The sequence below is a fragment of the Pantherophis guttatus genome, chromosome 2, assembly GCF_059756535.1.
Source record: "Pantherophis guttatus breed Tessera chromosome 2, ASM5975653v1, whole genome shotgun sequence".
Classification (NCBI taxonomy): Eukaryota; Metazoa; Chordata; class Lepidosauria; order Squamata; family Colubridae; genus Pantherophis; species Pantherophis guttatus.
Window position 1 is genome coordinate 222,796,575 of NC_142064.1, and position 17,718 is coordinate 222,814,292.

At 39.0% G+C, this 17,718-nt stretch overlaps 1 protein-coding gene across 1 annotated transcript; it reads left to right on the forward strand.

The window, feature by feature from the left end:
- The first annotated feature begins 3,669 nt into the window (after window positions 1-3,669).
- RPN1 (ribophorin I) lies at window positions 3,670-17,502 on the forward strand. Its single transcript, XM_034431493.3, has 10 exons — window positions 3,670-4,269; window positions 6,821-6,885; window positions 7,372-7,678; window positions 8,450-8,659; window positions 10,630-10,822; window positions 11,695-11,794; window positions 13,623-13,761; window positions 13,980-14,099; window positions 14,829-15,074; window positions 16,519-17,502. Exons 1-10 carry the CDS (start codon window positions 4,033-4,035, stop codon window positions 16,699-16,701), a joined length of 1,800 nt encoding a protein of 599 aa, XP_034287384.1. The 5' UTR covers window positions 3,670-4,032; the 3' UTR covers window positions 16,702-17,502.
- The last annotated feature ends 216 nt before the right edge of the window (window positions 17,503-17,718 follow it).

Below are 17,718 nucleotides of genomic sequence, written 5' to 3' on the forward strand. Positions count from 1 at the left end.
TCAGTAACAGACTGTTCTGTTGTTTCCTGGAGCAAGCTGCTTTCTTCCGGGTATGTAGGAGTGGCTCATAGTGTGTTTCAAAAATGGTGCAGCCGTGAAATCTGTGCATCAGTGCAGAGAGAAGAAAAGGGAAGAAAATAGAAAATTTCCAGGAATATTGGAATATTTTGTTATTGGGTCCTGGAGATTTGAGTTATTGCTTTTTAAAAATCCCTATAAATTAACTCAGAATGAAAAGGTCCATATAAAGACAAATCACAATTTTTGTTTTACCAGAGAAACAAAACTGAACCCTAATAAATGTATCTCATAAAGCCAGTGCATTTTTAAAATGGCCTGTCCTGCTGATCTTAGCATCTGGAAAAGTTCATATAGTGCTGAGATAGGTGACCTTTAAGCTAATCAATTCCTAAGATATTTAGATTAATGGCTAAAGTCAACATCTGAAATCATAAATGGAAAGCATTTGACAAGCAGTGCAGATCCTTTAACATGGCTGTAGTATATGATGAATGCACAAATTTGCCGTCAAGTTAATTTCCTTCATTTTGTACTAAATACATCTCAAGAATGATACGCCAGTTGTGTCCCTTTCTGGATCGGGACTCCCTATGCACGGTCACTCATGCCCTCATCACCTCTCGCCTGGACTACTGCAATGCTCTCTACATGGGGCTCCCCTTGAGGAGCACTCGGAAGCTCCAGCTGGTCCAGAATGCGGCCGCGCGGGTAATTTTGGGAGTGACTTGGCGCTCTCATGTGACACCTTGCCTGCGCGAGCTGCACTGGCTCCCGGTGGTCTTCCGGGTGCGCTTCAAGGTATTGGTTCTCACCTTTAAAGCGCTCCATGGTTTAGGGCCTGGCTATTTGCGAGACCACCTTCTGCCACCGATAATCTCCCACCGGCCAATTCGGTCCCACAGAGAGGGCCTCCTTAGGGTGCCGTCGGTCAAGCAATGCCGACTGATGACCCCCAGGGGGAGAGCCTTCTCTGTGGGGGCACCCGCCTCTGGAACGAGCTACCCCCAGGAATACGACTAATCCCGGACCTCCGGACCTTCCGTCGAGCTTTGAAGACCTTCCAGCAAGCTGGGCTGGCTTAAAATTTTAAAAGGGTTATTTTAAGGGTAATGGGTTTTAAACATTTTGGGAAGCCAATTGGATTTAATTCTGTTTTAAATTATTTTAAATTTTGTATTGTATGTATTTTAATCTGGCTGTGCACCGCCCTGAGTCCTTCGGGAGAAGGGCGGAATACAAATCTAAATAAATAAATAAATAAATAAGAATAGGCTACAGAAGAGCTAATTGCAGCAGTTAAATTGGGATGTAACCAAAACATATTGCCAAGTGAAAATGGCTAAATTGCAACTAGCACATTGTGCATCACTATAATACTACTATCCAGGGACAGGAGGTATTCAAGAAACATTCCCAAATTGCACATTGATTCCTTTCTTCCTTCCTTCCTCCCCTCCCCTCCCTACCTGCAGAAGAGGCTGAACTCCAACTGGGACAAGAACTGGTTTGTTTTTAACCAAAAATTATTTATCATGTTTGAACTTAATTTCAGCCTGTAGTATAACTTTAGTTGTATGCAAACTTTGAAACAAAACCCCATTATAATTAGAGCAATATAATCTGCTATTTTATGACAAAAGGTTATATAGAACATAAATAATAGGGTTGGAAGAGACTTTGTAGGTCTTCTAGTCCAACCCTCTGTTCAAGCAGGGGACCGTATACCATTTCAGACAAGTAGTTGTCCAGTCTCTTCTTGAAAGCCACCAGCCAATTGTGGAACACCCACAATTTTTGAAAGCAATCTGGTTGATTGCTCTTACTGTTAGGAAATGTCTCTTTAGTTCTAGGTTGCTTCTCTCCTTGGTTAGTTTCCATCCATTGTTTCTTGTCTTGCCTTTTGGTGTTTTGGAAAATAGTTTGACCCACTAGTGTTACAGGAGCCCCTCAAATATTGGAACACTGCTATCATGGTTTCCCTAGTCCTTCTTTTCATTAGACTAGAAGTATCCAATCCCTGTAACCATTCTTCATATGTTTTAGCCTCTAGCTTCCTAATCATTTTTGTTGCCCTTCTCTGCACTCTTTCCAGAGTCTCAACATCTTTTTTTATATCGTGGTGATCAGAACTGGATACAGTATTCCAAGTGTGGTCTTAGTAGGCTTTAGTAAAATGGTACCAGAATTTTACATGATCTTGATTCTGTTCCTCTTAATGCAGCCTAGGATTCTATTGGCTTTTTTGGCGGCTACCTCACACTGTTGGCTCATATTTAAGTGGTTGTCACTTACAACTATAAATTGAGCCCAAAATTTCCATTTCTAAGGAAGACAGTTGTTAAGTGAATCTTGCCCCATTTTACAACCTTTCTTGTCAGAGTTGTTAAATGAATCACTGCAGTTAAGTTAGTAACATGGTTGTTACTAACATGGTTGCAGCATTTGCTACAAGTCGTTTCGGTTCTCTGCCAACAGCATGGCTGTGTCTACATAATTTCCCTTCCATTCAATGTTGTACAATTCACAGACTGCCTGGATAAATCCCTGCACTTTTCTTGGAAAGGTTTTTCAGAAGTGGTTTTCCATTGCTTCCTTTTTAGGGCTGACAGAAAGTGACTAACCCAAGATCACCCAGCTGCCTTTGTGCCTAAGGGTGGACTAGAATTCACTTTCATTTGATTTTTAGCTAGATGCCTTAACGCTGGCTCTACGTGTATATTAATTTCTCCAACCAACACATCCCTACCATAACAATTTCATTATTAAACAAAGGGACAGCACATATCCTAGTCATACTTTCAGCAATACTCCAATTTATTATAAATACCGTTTATTCTCACATATGGTTTATTTTTATTTATTTATGTATTGGTTCAATTTATATGCCGCCCTTCTCCGGAGACTCAGGGCGGCTTACAATGCGTTAAGCAATAGCCTTCATACTTTTGTATATACCTGCTTAGTAGGGTTCCCCCCCCCCAGCAGTGTTCTTTTTTATACAGTCAGCTTATTGCCCCCACAAACCGGGTCCTCATTTTACCTACCTCGAAAGGATGGAAGGCTGAGTCAACCTTGAGCCTAGTAAGATTTGAACTTGCAGTAATTGCAGGCAGCTGGTGTTACTTAATAGCACTTTAGTCTGTTGCACCACCAAGGCTCTATATTTCCATATGTATAATTGCACTGAGCAGCCAATGGAAGCCTTCTAGTGTGTACAATATTCTATCAAGCTTATATCCTTACTGTCTCTAAATCAATAAACATGTCACAAACTGAATTTTTCAGATGCATACATTTTCAAGGACTTGTTCAACCATCTGCTGCTCAACGTGGCTTTCATCAACTGAGGCTTTCACTAAATGCATTTTACCAATATTGTATGGCTAAACCATATGTATCTGTGCCACATGCAACGTTCCCTGCTGGCTATAAGGAGTGTTCTGGAAAATTTGGGCCCGTTTTGCACAATATGCCACAAACTGTAATCAAAGCTCAGTTGTACATCAAGCATGCTTATACTACAGTACTATATGCAAACTGCGATCTTCGTTGTAGAGAACCGCTTATAAGCTAACGAACTGTTTCCTACATTTCCCCCTTCCCCAAAACAAAAACTCGGCGACAGTTGCAGCGTCCTGACACACATTCACACACCCGGATGAGTTTCCGAGATCTCAAAATCATTCGGGAAGGCGCGGACTGGCGTCACGTGCAAACGGCTCTGACAGGTCGATCTTTCATTTGCCATCAGTCCACCCCGCCCCCACCCCGCCTCCCCGTACCTCAACTCCCCTGACGCGAATGCGATGCGCAGGTCAGGACGTCGCGTTGTAAGTAAGGGCCGTTGTTTTTTTTTTTCCCCGAGAGCGGCGCGTTGCTGGGTGTCGCCATCTTGTCTGTGGGCTCGGCGTGGGGGGCGCCATCTTGTGCCCTTTGGATGAATGAACAGCGACGCGAAAGAGTGAGTCCATCCGGTTTGCACGGCGGCTTCGTTCTTCAGCGTGGCCGACCATGGGGATCCACCTCGTCCACCTCTTGCTCCTTCTCTGCCTGGGCAAGGCGGCCCTGGCAGCTCCCGAGCTGGTCAATGAAGACGTAAAGCGGACCGTGGACCTCGGCACACACCTGGCCAAAGTGACGGCCGAGATCAACCTGGGCAACTCCGCCGGCAGCTCGGCATCGGCCACGTCTTTCCTCCTGGCTTTGGATCCCGGCTTGGAGAACCACCTGGCCTACCTGGGGGCGCAGGTGAGCCAACCGCTGGGCCGTCAAAGCTCCCGGCCTGCTTCTTCTGCCGCTGCTTGAACCCGGATGCCGCCCTCCCTCCTTCTCTCCTTGCCAAAGTCTGTTACTTTTTTTCGTGACGGGGCTTCTCGTTTCCACGTTGCCCGTTTTTAGGCGAATCTTGTGCCTTTTATGAGCTCCTCTTCCTCGTTTCCTCCTCCTCCTCTTGCTCCGCTTCTCTTCCCCGGCATTGCTCGGCTATTACGCTTCCTCTCCACCCTTCCTAATCCCAATTGTTGGTGGAAAGGAGCGGGTCTGGCCGTTTTTAAAGTCCTTAAATCGGCGGTTGTTATGGCGATCGGGCGAAATGCTTTGGGCTGAATCGGTGGAATTGCAGGGAGATAAGAGCGGCGATAAGAGCGTTATAAAGCCCAGACACTCCATGTCAGTCCGAGTGGTTGGATTTTACACACCTTTTGCCCGTCCTTTTGCCCAGTTGATGTTGGTTTGTGGGCGCTGAAAGTTTTTAACGCGTTTGTGTCTGAAAAAAGCACCCCCGTTGGAGGAGAGCAGGGTACACACAGCATGGCAGAAATATAGACAAATGCTGTGGGTGTAAGTGAAACTCCAGAATCTTTCCAGGCCGTTTTGTGTGATGGGTTGTAAACTTAAGAATACAGAATAATGGACGTATAATTTCATTGAAATATAATTATATTGCTCTTGAGATGTCCTTTGGACTTTTGCCAGCAGGCCAGATCAAATAATAATGCCGTTCTGTGGCCAGATTCACCCCCTCTTTTTTTTTTGTTGCTTCCTGTTACTCCTGTGTGTCGATTCTCTTCCAGAGTGCTGCTGTAGTAAAAAGCCTGGTGAGTACTGACACGTAAGCATAGACTATTTCCAAGAGCCATGAGCAACTAGTTTAAATCAGACAGAGGGAGGTGTGGCTTTCGAAGCCTGTCCATGTCTCTTCGGCTTAAGTCTTATAGCAAATAGTTTGTAGCATTTATCTAGGCATCCTGGCTAACTGTGGTGAAGGAAAAGTTGGTTTGGATTCTCTTGAGATCCTGGATAGAAGTTGCAAAAAACACTTTGTTGCTGGGTTCTACGTTAATTAAAAGTTTTAACAGAAGCTTCACCTTGAAAAAACTACCAATAACTAGTTTGCATCGGTTCTTTTGTTAGGAAGCAAGTGCTCTTAAATGATTTTATTGTGCAAGTTCGGTGTGATTTTAAAAATCAAATTAGGAGTCAGAAAGTCCAGATTAAGCTAATTTAGCTAGACGAAAATGCTGTAATTGTTTGAATAATGGCACTTATCAATGCCCGTGTGAGACTGAGCTGAGATCTGGGCTGTGGCAACTAGTCTTCATTTCCAATCCATTAAAAAAAGATAGGTTTGTGATTTACAGTTCTGCTCCTTGAGTCCAATGTGAATTTATAATTATAGGAGTTGTGTAGAATAGATATCCCGCGAATTCATATCTGCTGGATCATTTCTAAAATTGGCCTGCGTTATTAAATAAATTGAACAAACTCAGAAAAGTAGCCCTTCATTCTTTGCATTATCCTTCGATAAACAGTATTTTCTAGCTGACATTTCTGATAACATGGCTCTACTTTTGGATAAAATATTATAAAATGATTTATTTTTTTTAGGAGAATGACTTGTAACTCTCCCTCTGTATGGCATGTGATGAGGGAATTTGAATGTTGCAATTCAACACACCAGGAAGGGGATACTAAATTACTTATTCCTTTTTTGGTCATGGAGAGTTTTTCTTTTACAGTAAACTCTTTGCCTTGAAGGTAAAAATGAAGTTTGCAAAATCCACTTTTAAAGTAAATTTTAAGAGGCTTTGATTATTATTTTTATCAGTAAAAAGAAAATGTATTTTTGGACTCCAAAGTCAACTCAGCCTATTCTCGGCTATTCGGGAGCTCTTTCACAAGAATTCCAATAGGATAGATTTTAAATGAAAACTGGTGTCATAGGTACTATTACTGTTTTAAAATTGGGTATCTGAATGCTGTTTTCTTTATTGACAGTGAATGCATAAATGCAACCAACCAATATTTACTTAGTAAAAATCTCAGTGAAATTGAAGAATTAAAGAATATGTATTTTTTGTAAGCACTATCATTGTTGCTACTTTCTGTAAAATTCTAATTGGAAAGGAAACATCATTTTCTTTTTCGATAGACAGTTTGCTAGAGAAAGAGAGGGTTTTTAAAAAATTCCTAGTTGGATTTTTGAGGGAAATAGTTATGTATTTCTTACTGGTTTTCTACAATTCTTTTATTAACCGTAATGTTTGTGTATTCTAAAATAGGAATTCAACACATTTGACATTTGTCAATTTCTGATGGGTGATGTTTTAGGTTTTAAGAGTTATGACTATTTTTTTTAGTAACAATCTTTAATTATTAGTATGTGCCTCAAATTAAAATGTGTTTCTGGTATCTCTACCGACTTGATCCTTCTTGGCAAATAGTATAGATGAATTCTATTGCCTTTTTGGGAACTGTCAATGGTGACACCGACCAACATTTTATATAATTTTTTGAACAGGTAAAAGCTGAAGAAGAAGAGGAAAATACCCTGGAGGTGAAGGAAACAAAAGTAAAAGGTAAAAGGTAAGGTTTGTCATGGGGAAATAAGGGCTGATATTTCTACTTCATTTTTTTTTTAAGAGTACTTTTTAAAATATAATCTTTAGTGTAACCTCAAAAAAGTCATACGTTTAATTAGATTGTATAAATAAGCTGATACCTCAGATTCAGTTTTTATAATTGGTTCTCTTGACTGCTTGCACTATTTTTAGGAAAAAAGATACGGTGCTAAAAAAGTTTCCTAAAGTTGTAAGACATAGTGATTCACATAAATGTAGTCTGGTTAATATGTTCTTTATTTCACATTATTGTATTAGCAATGAATACATTGCATTGGTTTTTAAATATATGTATTGCTTTAAAACCATAAGAGCTAACCATTGAATTTTAACAGCGGAAATTGGCCAGTCCCATGACCGATCAAGATTCCTGACAGCAGTGATCTTATTTAGAAGCAAGGAACGTAGAAATGGTCTGACTGATTTTCTATTTTTTTTCCCCTCTTTTTAGTGGCAAATTCTTCACTGTGAAATTGCCGGCTCCTTTGCCTCCAGGTGGAAAAATTCGTTTATCTATTGAAACAGTTTTCACACATGTCCTGCAACCCTACCCCACACACATCTCTCAGGCAGAGAAGCAGTTTGTGGTTTTTGAAGGTAATCATTATTTCTACTCTCCATATGTAACCAAGACCCAGACAACTCGTGTGAAACTGGCCTCAAGAAACATTGAAAACTACACCAAGTTAGGCAATCCCAGCCGCTCAGAGGATATGATTGAATATGGACCCTTCAAGGATGTACCCCCATACAGTGAGGTAAACTTTTACTTGTGACAAAGTGACAAAGAATGAATTAAATAAAAATAAAATTTAAAAAAAGCAGTCTTGTATTTAACGACTTAGCTGGGCGCTATAGTATTAAAGAATTCTGCGTGGGTAAATAAAAGGAAATCTTTGCAAGTGACTTCCCAGATGGTGCAGGATAGAATGCTCTTTCAGTAGTGCATTTGTAAAAACTGGAACCTTTTATGATCTGTCATAAAAATAGTCCTCTGCTTACATCCATTTGTTTAGCAACAATTCAAAGTTATGATGGTGCTGGAAAAAAAATGGAAGTACGTCCCTGAAATTCCAGCCATTGCAGTGGTCGTGTGATTGTGCTCACTTACCTGGTTTATGATTACAGTGACACAGCTGCAGTCACATGATCACCATTTGCAACCTCCCCTGCCAGCTCCCTACAAGTCAGTGGGGAAGACAGCAGGGAAGATTGCAAGTCATTTCGGTAAGTCACTCCTGTTCACTGCACATCTGCTGCCTTCATAGAGCTTCCCAAGCCTTCCCAGCCTCCTGTTATACGTTTCTGCTCCTTACCTGGGATTTCCACCTCTTCTTGCTTAATAGCCTATATGTCTTGGGGTTACAACAGCAACTGGGACTATTGGAATTGCTGTCACTAAGCTATTTGATCATAATGACAGTGCGCTTTAGGGTTCTTGTGGCTTTACTAACTGATCACATGTAAGTGAAACGACTACTGCTACAAATAAATATTCAATTTCTCTGTTATATTTTTCTTTTTCTCAGGATAGCCTTAAGATACATTATGAAAACAACAGTCCATTCCTGACTATCACCAGCATGATACGTATCATTGAAGTGTCTCACTGGGGTAATATTGCAGTTGAAGAAACAGTTGACTTAAGGCATACAGGAGCTGTGCTCAAAGGACCTTTCTCCAGATACGACTATCAAAGACAGCCAGATAGTGGAATATCTTCTGTGAAATCTTTTAAGGTTTTTCATTATTTCTTTTATTTCTTGTTGTATTGCTTTGTTTTAAGCAATAGCATCATAATGTGAAAATGAGTCACAATAAAGTAGCCATGAATGAGCCAACTACTGAAGGAGGAAAGAAGGGGAACATTTGGAACAAGTAGTACTTCTCTGCTTTGAGAACATGAAATGTTACCAAGAATGTTTTCTTGTTTTCAGCTCCTTTTAAAGTCCTGTTTCTATCTCTTCCATGATGCAATATGCTAAAACAGTTTTAATAAGTATCATATTACTTTTTAACTAGTAGTTAATAAGTAATATGCTATTATTTTTTCTGCTGCTAATTGTGGCATCTATCTGAATTTCATTCTTTGATTCATTTATTTGAAACATATTTTTGTAAGGTCGTTGATATGTTTATTTGTAGGTAAATCTCATTTAGTGCTTTATATTCCAAGTGCTTAGAATATAATGTTTGATAGTACTTAGGGGGAATTTTTTTAAAAAAATAAAGACTATATCAGGGAAGTGAAGCACTTTTGTTAGCTCAAAGGTGCAGAGACGAGTAGGAGCCGATTCCAGAGCAAATGAACATTTCTGGAGGAGGATATATTTACTTTAATGATTTTAAAAGATATGCTTCATATATGTTCTTGAGAATTCTGAAGGGCCCCTTTCAAAATATTTGCAAAACTTATTTTTATTCTTTGTGGCCGATAATACCAGCTGTGACTGATGGAGATAGTTTGACTACATTTTATCTGTATTGTGTAAGTGTCCCTTGTGGATATGTGATACATGGAATTTTGGTTTAAAAAGTAAAAACTCTTTAAGTTTTAAAAATTAAGCTATAAGATTTCATTGAATCAACATTTTGATCATGCTGTACTTGTGCTTTACTGAGGACACTAGTTCACAATTGGCATGTGTGTCCAGTTAATGATTTATCATATAAACAAAGAATGAGAAAACTTTCCTCCTTTCTCATCTTCCTGAAGAGCTGTATTCCCTCAATGAAAAGTGTTCAGGGACTGTATGATATAGTAGACACAGCCAATTCCTCAAGTGGGAAAACATACAAGGCCAGTCTTTCTTGCTCTTAACCTATTATAGCCTTCTCTGTGTCGGTGCCTCAGTCATGGAAAAATCTCCCTGAGTAGATTCACTTGATACTTCTTGGCATCTGATAAAGATTTTTTTTCTTTTTCAGGTTTTTAAAGTTCTTTTGAATTCACCATATTTTACTTCAACTTAATCTGAATGGCTGGTGTTATGCGTTTCAGAAGAAACATACCGTGTTTCTCCGAAAATAAGACTCTGTCTTATATTTTTTTGAACTCCGAAATAAGCACTTGGCCTTATTTTCAGGGAGGTCTTACTATTTTGGGGCGCGTGGAGCAAGACGGGGCTCTTTTTGCCATCTTACCTGATTTCCAGCTCTGTCACCTTAACCCAGGGGTCGGCAACCTTAAACACCCAAAGAGCCACAAAGGTCCTAACCAGAAGCCCCCCATTCAATTCTGGAGCTGACCGGAAGTCCGATTCCCCCACCATAGAGTCTCCTCCTCCATCTTTTTTCCTCTACCTGTCCTAACCAAAAGCCCTATCAATTGTGGAGCCGACTGGTGACAGGGAGCCGCAGCAGAGGAATGAAAGAGCCACATGCAGCTCCAGAGCCGCAGGTTGCTGACCCCTGCCCTAACCAGAGGAAATGATGGGGAATGGCTGTGCATGCATTTAAATATTTTCAGGGAGGGCTTATTTTCAGAGGGGCTGGCTTATTTTAGCGCATGTGCTCAAAAGCCCGATTTGGCTTATTATCAGGGGATGTTTTATTTTCGGAGAAACAAGGTACATGCTGCATTTTAGTTGTTTTAATTAATCTGCAAGTTACTAATATCTGATCAACAGCTATATAAATATAATAAATTAGATTACATTTATTTTATAGTCTCTGTCCTTATGGGTCTTACTAAAACTGTCTTTTGCAGACTATCCTGCCTGCTGCTGCTCAAGATGTGTATTACAGAGATGAAATTGGCAACATATCTACCAGTCATCTTCTTGTCTTGGATGACTCAGTGGAAATGGAGATTCGCCCTCGTTTCCCTTTGTTTGGTGGTTGGAAGACTCACTATATAATTGGCTACAACTTGCCCAGCTATGAATATCTCTTTAATCTTGGTAGGCAACCATATCAGATTATTAGCCCCCGGGAAATTGTTTATATATAATGAAACAGTCCAAGTATAAAACTATTCTATTTCTGTATTTATGATCAGATAGGAACACACTTGAGATTTTCAAGAATTTGAGGGTTTTTTCCCCCTTGATTTTTATTTTGCATATATATTTAAAAGTTTTATCTTGAGTTTATTTTAATCATGAAAACAATATCTGAAAAGTAACTGAAAACATTGCTTGGAGTCCTTTCAAAGTTTAATGTTCCATCTACTGAAGTTTTAATTTCTCCAACTTTTTATTTATTAAGAAAATTTGCATGGCCACCCAACTCATTCAGGCCTACAGAATTAAAACACCAAATAAAAAAAACAATAAACTTACCCCGTGGTTACAGTAATGAAAACACTTGATGGACTCCACTCTGGGGGACCCAGTCCCACTGGCAAAATCATGTCTTTGGGGCTTTTTAAGAAGCTATTAAGTTGTGGGGGGGGCAGTCTTATTTACATGAAATAATGTTCCACAGGGAGGGAGACACCATAGAGAAGATCTTTCTTGATCCTAGTACACGGGCCTCCTTAATAGAGGCAACCAGAACATCCATTTTTTCTCTTGCACAATATACCCAGAATTCTTATGTTTTAGGAAGGGGAAGGGTTTATGTATGTTCAATAGCTTATGTTGAATACAGAATTGGGATATTTTATTGTTGTGTAAATCTCTTACAATTTGTCACTGAATTTATCTACACATAATCAGTTCTAGTGGTTCTTAGTGTCTTAATGTACAAATGTTACATTGATGTTTTGTACAACTAGATCTTGCCATTATAAGAAAAGGAAAAGTTTACAGTGCTTGTTAATCTTTTCAAGGTGATCAGTACGCCCTGAAGATGAGATTTATTGACCACGTTTTCGATGAACAAGTTACAGACTCATTAACGGTAAAGATTATTCTTCCAGAGGGTGCCAAGTAAGTACAACATGGTTGATGATCTGTCGATCCATGAATCTCTGTGCTGTTAGTTTTGCACTCATAAAAATTAGTTCCTGTGCTATGCATGTGGAACATTTTTTTAATAAATCAGTCTAATTTCAGTACTTACAGTGCATTCAGAAAGTGTTCAGACCCCCTTTACTTTTGTCAATTTTATACTGCAGCCTGATTCTACAATTGTTGAAATTCATTTTTCCCCATTTAATCTACACTCAATACCCCATAATGACAAAGTGAAAACAAAATTTTAGAAATGTCTCTAAATTTATTTTTTTTAAAAAAGTTGAAGTATCACATTGGCATAAGTATTCAGACCTTTCACTTAGTACTGTGTTAAAGCACCTTTGGCAGCAATTACAGTCTCAAGTCTTTTTGGGTATGGTGTGACAAGTTTTTCACACCTGGAGTGATTTTCTGCCATTCTTCCTTGCGAATCCTCTCAAGCTCAGTCAGGTTGGATGGCAACTGTTGGTGGACAGCCATTTTCAGGTCCCTCCAGAGATATTGAATAGGGTTCAAGTCAGGGCTCTGGCTGGGCCATTCTAGGACATATACAGAATTGTCCCTCCTATGTTGTCTAGGCTGTGTGCTTGGGATTGTTATTATGTTGGAAAGTGAAATTTCATCCGAGTCTGAGGTCCTGACCTCTGTGGAACAGGTTTTCACTGAGGATATCCCTTTACTTTGCTCCATTCAGCTTTCTCTCAACCTTGACCAGTCTCCCAGTTCCTGCTGCTGAAAAACATCCCCACAGCATGAAGCCACCACTACCATGCTTCACTGTTGGGATGATATTGGGCAGGTGATGAGCATTGCTTGGTTTCCTCCAGACATAACGTTTAGAATTGAGGCCAAACAATTCAATCTTGGTTTCATCAGACCAGAGAATCTTGTTCCTCACAGTCTGAGAGTCCTTCAGGTGCTTTTTTATAAACACGCAGGCTTTCATGTGTTTTGAACCGAGGAGAGGCTTTTGTCTGGTCACTCTGCCATAAAGTCCAGCTCAATAGAGGGCTGCAGTGATGGTTGTCCTTCTGGAACTCTGGATCTTGGGAGGTCAGTCAAAATGATCATCGGGTTCTTGGTCACCTCTCTTACTAAGAGATTGCTCAGTTTGACTGGGTGACCAGCTCTTGGAAGAGTCCTGGTTGTGGGAAACATCTTCCAGCTGAGAATTATGGAGGCCACTTTGCTCTTAGGAACCTTCAGTGCAGCAGAAATATTATTGTAGCCTTCCCCAGATCTGTGCCTTGCAATAATCCTGTCTCTGAGCTGTGCAGGCAACTTCTTTGACCTCATGGCTTTTGCTCTGCTACAGTATGCATTGGCAGATGTGAGACCTTCTATGGAGAGGTATGTGCCTTTACAAAACATGTCCAATCAATTAAATTTACCACAAGTCAACCCCAATCAAGATGTAGAAATATGCTAGGAACGATCAAGAGAAATTGGGAGGGGGGCACCAGAACTAAATTTCAAGTGTTGCTGCAAAGGTTCTGAATACTTATGCCAATGTGATATTTCAGTTTTTCTTTTTAATAAATTTACAGACATTTCTAAAATTCTGTTTTCGCTTTGTCATTATGGGGTACTGAGTGTAGATTAATGAGGGAAAAATGAATTTCAACAACTATAAAATCAGACTGCAGCATAACAAAATTGGCAAAAGTGAAGGGGGTCTGAATACTTTCTGAATGCACTCTACATGCGAGCTACGGCATATGTTAACCATCTAGCCCTAACTGTTACATATCTTTAGATTTTTTTTTCGAGAGTATCTGACATTTTTGCATCCTGTTTGCAGAAATATTCATGTCGACAGTCCATATGATATCAGCCGGGCTCCTGATGAACTTCACTATACCTATCTTGATACATTTGGCCGTCCAGTCATTGTGGCACATAAGAGTAACCTAGTTGAACAACATATCCAAGACATTGTGGTAAAAAAAAATATTTACTTGGTTCATGTAAAGCATTAAAATAGTTTCTCATTCTTTTAGCCCAAATTGCTGTGAATTTAGTATTAAATGTGTCATGGCAATAACAGAAAAACATTAGTGGATGATTAATTAAAAAATACTGAGATAGGATGGTTGTAAATCAGCTAGGGAAACATGTAACAAAGTTTCCTTGTGCCTTACTACTTGTCTTTTTCCAGGTACACTATACCTTTAATAAAATCCTGATGTTGCAAGAACCTCTGCTGGTAGTTGGAGCATTCTATATCCTATTCTTTACGGTGATTCTGTATGTGAGGTTGGACTTCTCCATCACTAAGGTATCACAATATAGTTTTGAGAGAAGATGGAGTGATTATTTCATAGGATAACTTTTTATTTGGGGATTAGAACTTTTGCATTAATTTTGTTGTACCTGACCTGCTTTTTTATATGCAAACTAAAAGTTAGCACACAGGCTGTTTATATGTAAAGCTAATATTTAATTGCTTCTGAATATAGACAATTATTTGTCTAAACAAATGAAATCAATCAGCAAACATCTATACTGTTTTAAAGGTTGATCTTTCATTTTTCAAAAGTTTGCCCAGATACAAAACTGGGCAGTTTAATATAAGCTCTTTACCTTCAAGTTGTGGTGTTTAAAAATGTTTTAAACTCTAGTTTTGTTGACTCCATTTTAACCAAACATTGACCTATCAAGCACCTTCTTGGAGATTCAACAGTTGTGTGTCCCCCCCCCCTTTTAACCTTTCAGAGAGCATGCAAAACCTGGCTCTTTCCCCTAAGTGCTGAAATAGGGTGAAATCATAATGGGAGGAGAATGTGATAGATAGTATTAGTGACATGCAGTTGCAGTACCAGTTTTTTCTATTTTTTTTCCTTTTTTGGTTTTATTATTTTTTGTTTTGTATATATTGTTTTATTGTTGGGTCAGAGTTTGGTTTTAAGATATACACATCTTTTAAATAAATACATAAAACATGAAATGCAATGTAGGAATGCTTCATCTTAAAGTTTTTCCCATGTAAAGCATTGTTGTCTTGCAGGATCCAGCAGCAGAAGCTAGGATGAAAGTTGCTTGCATTACAGAGCAAGTTCTAACTGGAGTGAATAAGAGACTATGTCTCTACCGCCTTTTTGATGAAGCTGTGAATAAGTACAAGCAGTCACGCGATATTTCTACTCTGAATAGTGGCAAAAAATCTCTGGAAGTTGAACATAAAGCCTTAACAAATGAAATAGCCTCATTGCAATCCAAGTTGAAGATGGAAGGTTCTGACCTGTGTGACAAAGTAAGAGTCTGTTAATACTGAAATCCAATCATGCATCTTTTAGGTTTTTGAAGTCCAGAGAAAAAGCTGAAATATCTAATTTTGACATAGCTTCATGTGTTGCCTTGCTCAATATAAACGTAGGTAGTCCTCAACTTACAAACACAATTGGAACCAGAACTTCCATCTCTTAAGTGAGGCTGTCATTAATTGAGTCAAGCCTGATTTTATGACCTTTTTTTGCAGTAGTTGTTAAGTGAATCATGTCATTAAGCACAGTTGTCATCCCTCATTGACATTGCTTGTTAGAAGCTGGCTGGGAGGGTAGCAGATAGCCATCACATGAGCCTGGGATACTGTAACCATTGTGCATACATGCCAATTGCCAAGTATCCAAATTTTGGTCACATGACCACTGGGATGCTGTGACTGTTGTAAGTGTGAGAAACAGTTTAGTCACTTTTTTCAGCACCATCATAACTTCTAACAATCACTAAATGAATGGTCGTAAAGCTAGGCCCATCTGTATTTTAACTAGTATCGTTTGATTTAAGACACTTTGACTTGACTATATCAATTAATTCTAGCAAGGCCTCCCTTCACAGTTAATAGTAATAGCACTTAGATTTATATACTGCTTCACAGTGCTTTGCAGCCCTCTCTAAGCAGTTTACAGAGTCAGCGTATTGCCCCAATCAGGGTCTTCATTTTACCGATCTCAAAAGGATGGAAAGCTGAGTCCACCTTGAGCTGGTGAGAATCGAACTGCTGGCAGTCAGCAGAATTAGCCTGCAATACTGCATTCTAAACACTGCACCACCAGGGCTCTTAAAGGAAATGCATGACACTAGCAGTATTGTAATGCCACCTGAGCAATATCAAAATCACTTCTCTTGCTGCATCATACTTTTTGGTTATAATTTCTTCAGCACTGTCAGTACTAGAAATGAAAGATTTTCTATAAACTACACATATAGTTATAGGGAATTAAAATAGTTACGTCAAAGTGAAATGAAATACAACAGCTTCAGAAAGTGGTAATGGCTCTAGTGTCTATTCGAAAAAGCATATAATTTCTATCAACTCTGCATGTAAATAAATACATGTTAAGATTTCATACATTTAATGAAAAGATCTGTAATGACAGCTTGCGCCATAACGCACTTTTTGGTCAAAGTGTGAGTAAGTAAAGTCAGTCCTGCAGGCACTTTTCAACAGGAAAGGACAAAGTATTGGCTCATTGCAGTTGGCAAGGGGAAGGTGAATTTTGGGAGAATTTAGGCCAGCATGTTTTTTGTCATTCAAATTTGCTACCAGCCAGAAGAGGAAACTTAAATAGCATTGTACATAATAATTGAGAAACATGTTTTTATAAAAGATTGTTTCTATTTTTTAAAGTAATATTGCTTTTAAAGTTGTGACTGTGTTTTTGCATTCCTAACATTCTGTCCCAAACTCTTTCAAGGTCAGCGAAATACAGAAACTGGATAGTCAAGTCAAGGAGCTGGTTGTGAAATCATCTTTGGAGGCTGAGCGTCTGGTTGTTGGCAAACTTAAGAAGGACACGTACATAGAGAATGAAAAGATCCATTCCAGCAGGCGTCAGGAGTTGATCAGCAAAATTGACAACATTCTCGATGCACTATAAGTTAGGATTTAAAAACTGGGGTGATGTGAGGGAAGAATGCAAAGCAATTGTATGGGTATATTGAGCCATACTAATTTAGAAAGTAAGAGAGCAGTAAATAAGAATGCCTGGTGTTTAACATGGGGGTGGGGAGGCTTTTTTTTCCCTTGTAAACCTGATTTTGGAATTTGAGGTTTGTTATTTTGGGGCATGTTTGCATTGCTGTGTGGAGGAGGTCGGATACTACGTTGGCTTAATACAACTTTTGTCCTCCCATAAAATTCAAAGTGTTAATTATTATGACTTCCAAGTCTGTTGTAAAGTCCCCTAATCACCAGTAGAGAAACATGCACACAGGTCCTCTTCGGACACTGGATATCTCAGAAGACAATAAATACAATTATTTTTTTCAAAGGTTTGATGTCAAATCTTTCTCTCTTCTGTTTTTAATTTAACTACGGATTTAATGTAACTATGGATAAATACCGTGTTTCCCCAAAAATAAGACCCTGTCTTATATTTTTTTGAACCCTGAAATAAGCGCTTGGCCTTATTGCCATGCATTCAAAAGCCCGATTGGTCTTATTATCAGGGGATGTCTTATTTTGGGGGAAACGGTAATTCAAAAGGATTTTTGTAATACTTGTTGCACAGATTGAGATTTTTTTACATCTGAATTTTCTGAGCCTCTTGAATTTATAGCATCAGGGCAAGTGAAGAGTATAGATAAGATCAATTTGCTTATAAGCCTGTGCTTTTTTTCTCTAGACATTTGGTTTCTTTGAGAAAACAAAACTTAAATAAAGACATACGGATGTTTTACTTCTGGTTTTAAATTTCTTATTTGGGTATCTGAAAGTTTTTAGATTCTGGCACTGAACTGTAAATGTTATTTTCTTCTACTTTCCCTTATGTAAGAATTCCCAATTCTTGAGTTCCCAATTCTGTGTGGATATTATACTAAATAATACATGCCGAGGATATGTAAATAATTTTCAATTGAAGTGCAGATATTCTTGGCTTGTGCAAAATTATCTA

Bases quoted from the DNA above. Each gene is read 5' to 3' on its own strand.
- RPN1 (XM_034431493.3), top strand. From the start codon at position 4,033: ATGGGGATCCACCTCGTCCACCTCTTGCTCCTTCTCTGCCTGGGCAAG. The intron at 6,886-7,371 runs GTAAGGTTTGTC...CCCTCTTTTTAG, and splicing joins ACAAAAGTAAAAGGTAAAAG to TGGCAAATTCTTCACTGTGA. The intron at 13,762-13,979 runs GTAAAAAAAAAT...GTCTTTTTCCAG, and splicing joins AACATATCCAAGACATTGTG to GTACACTATACCTTTAATAA.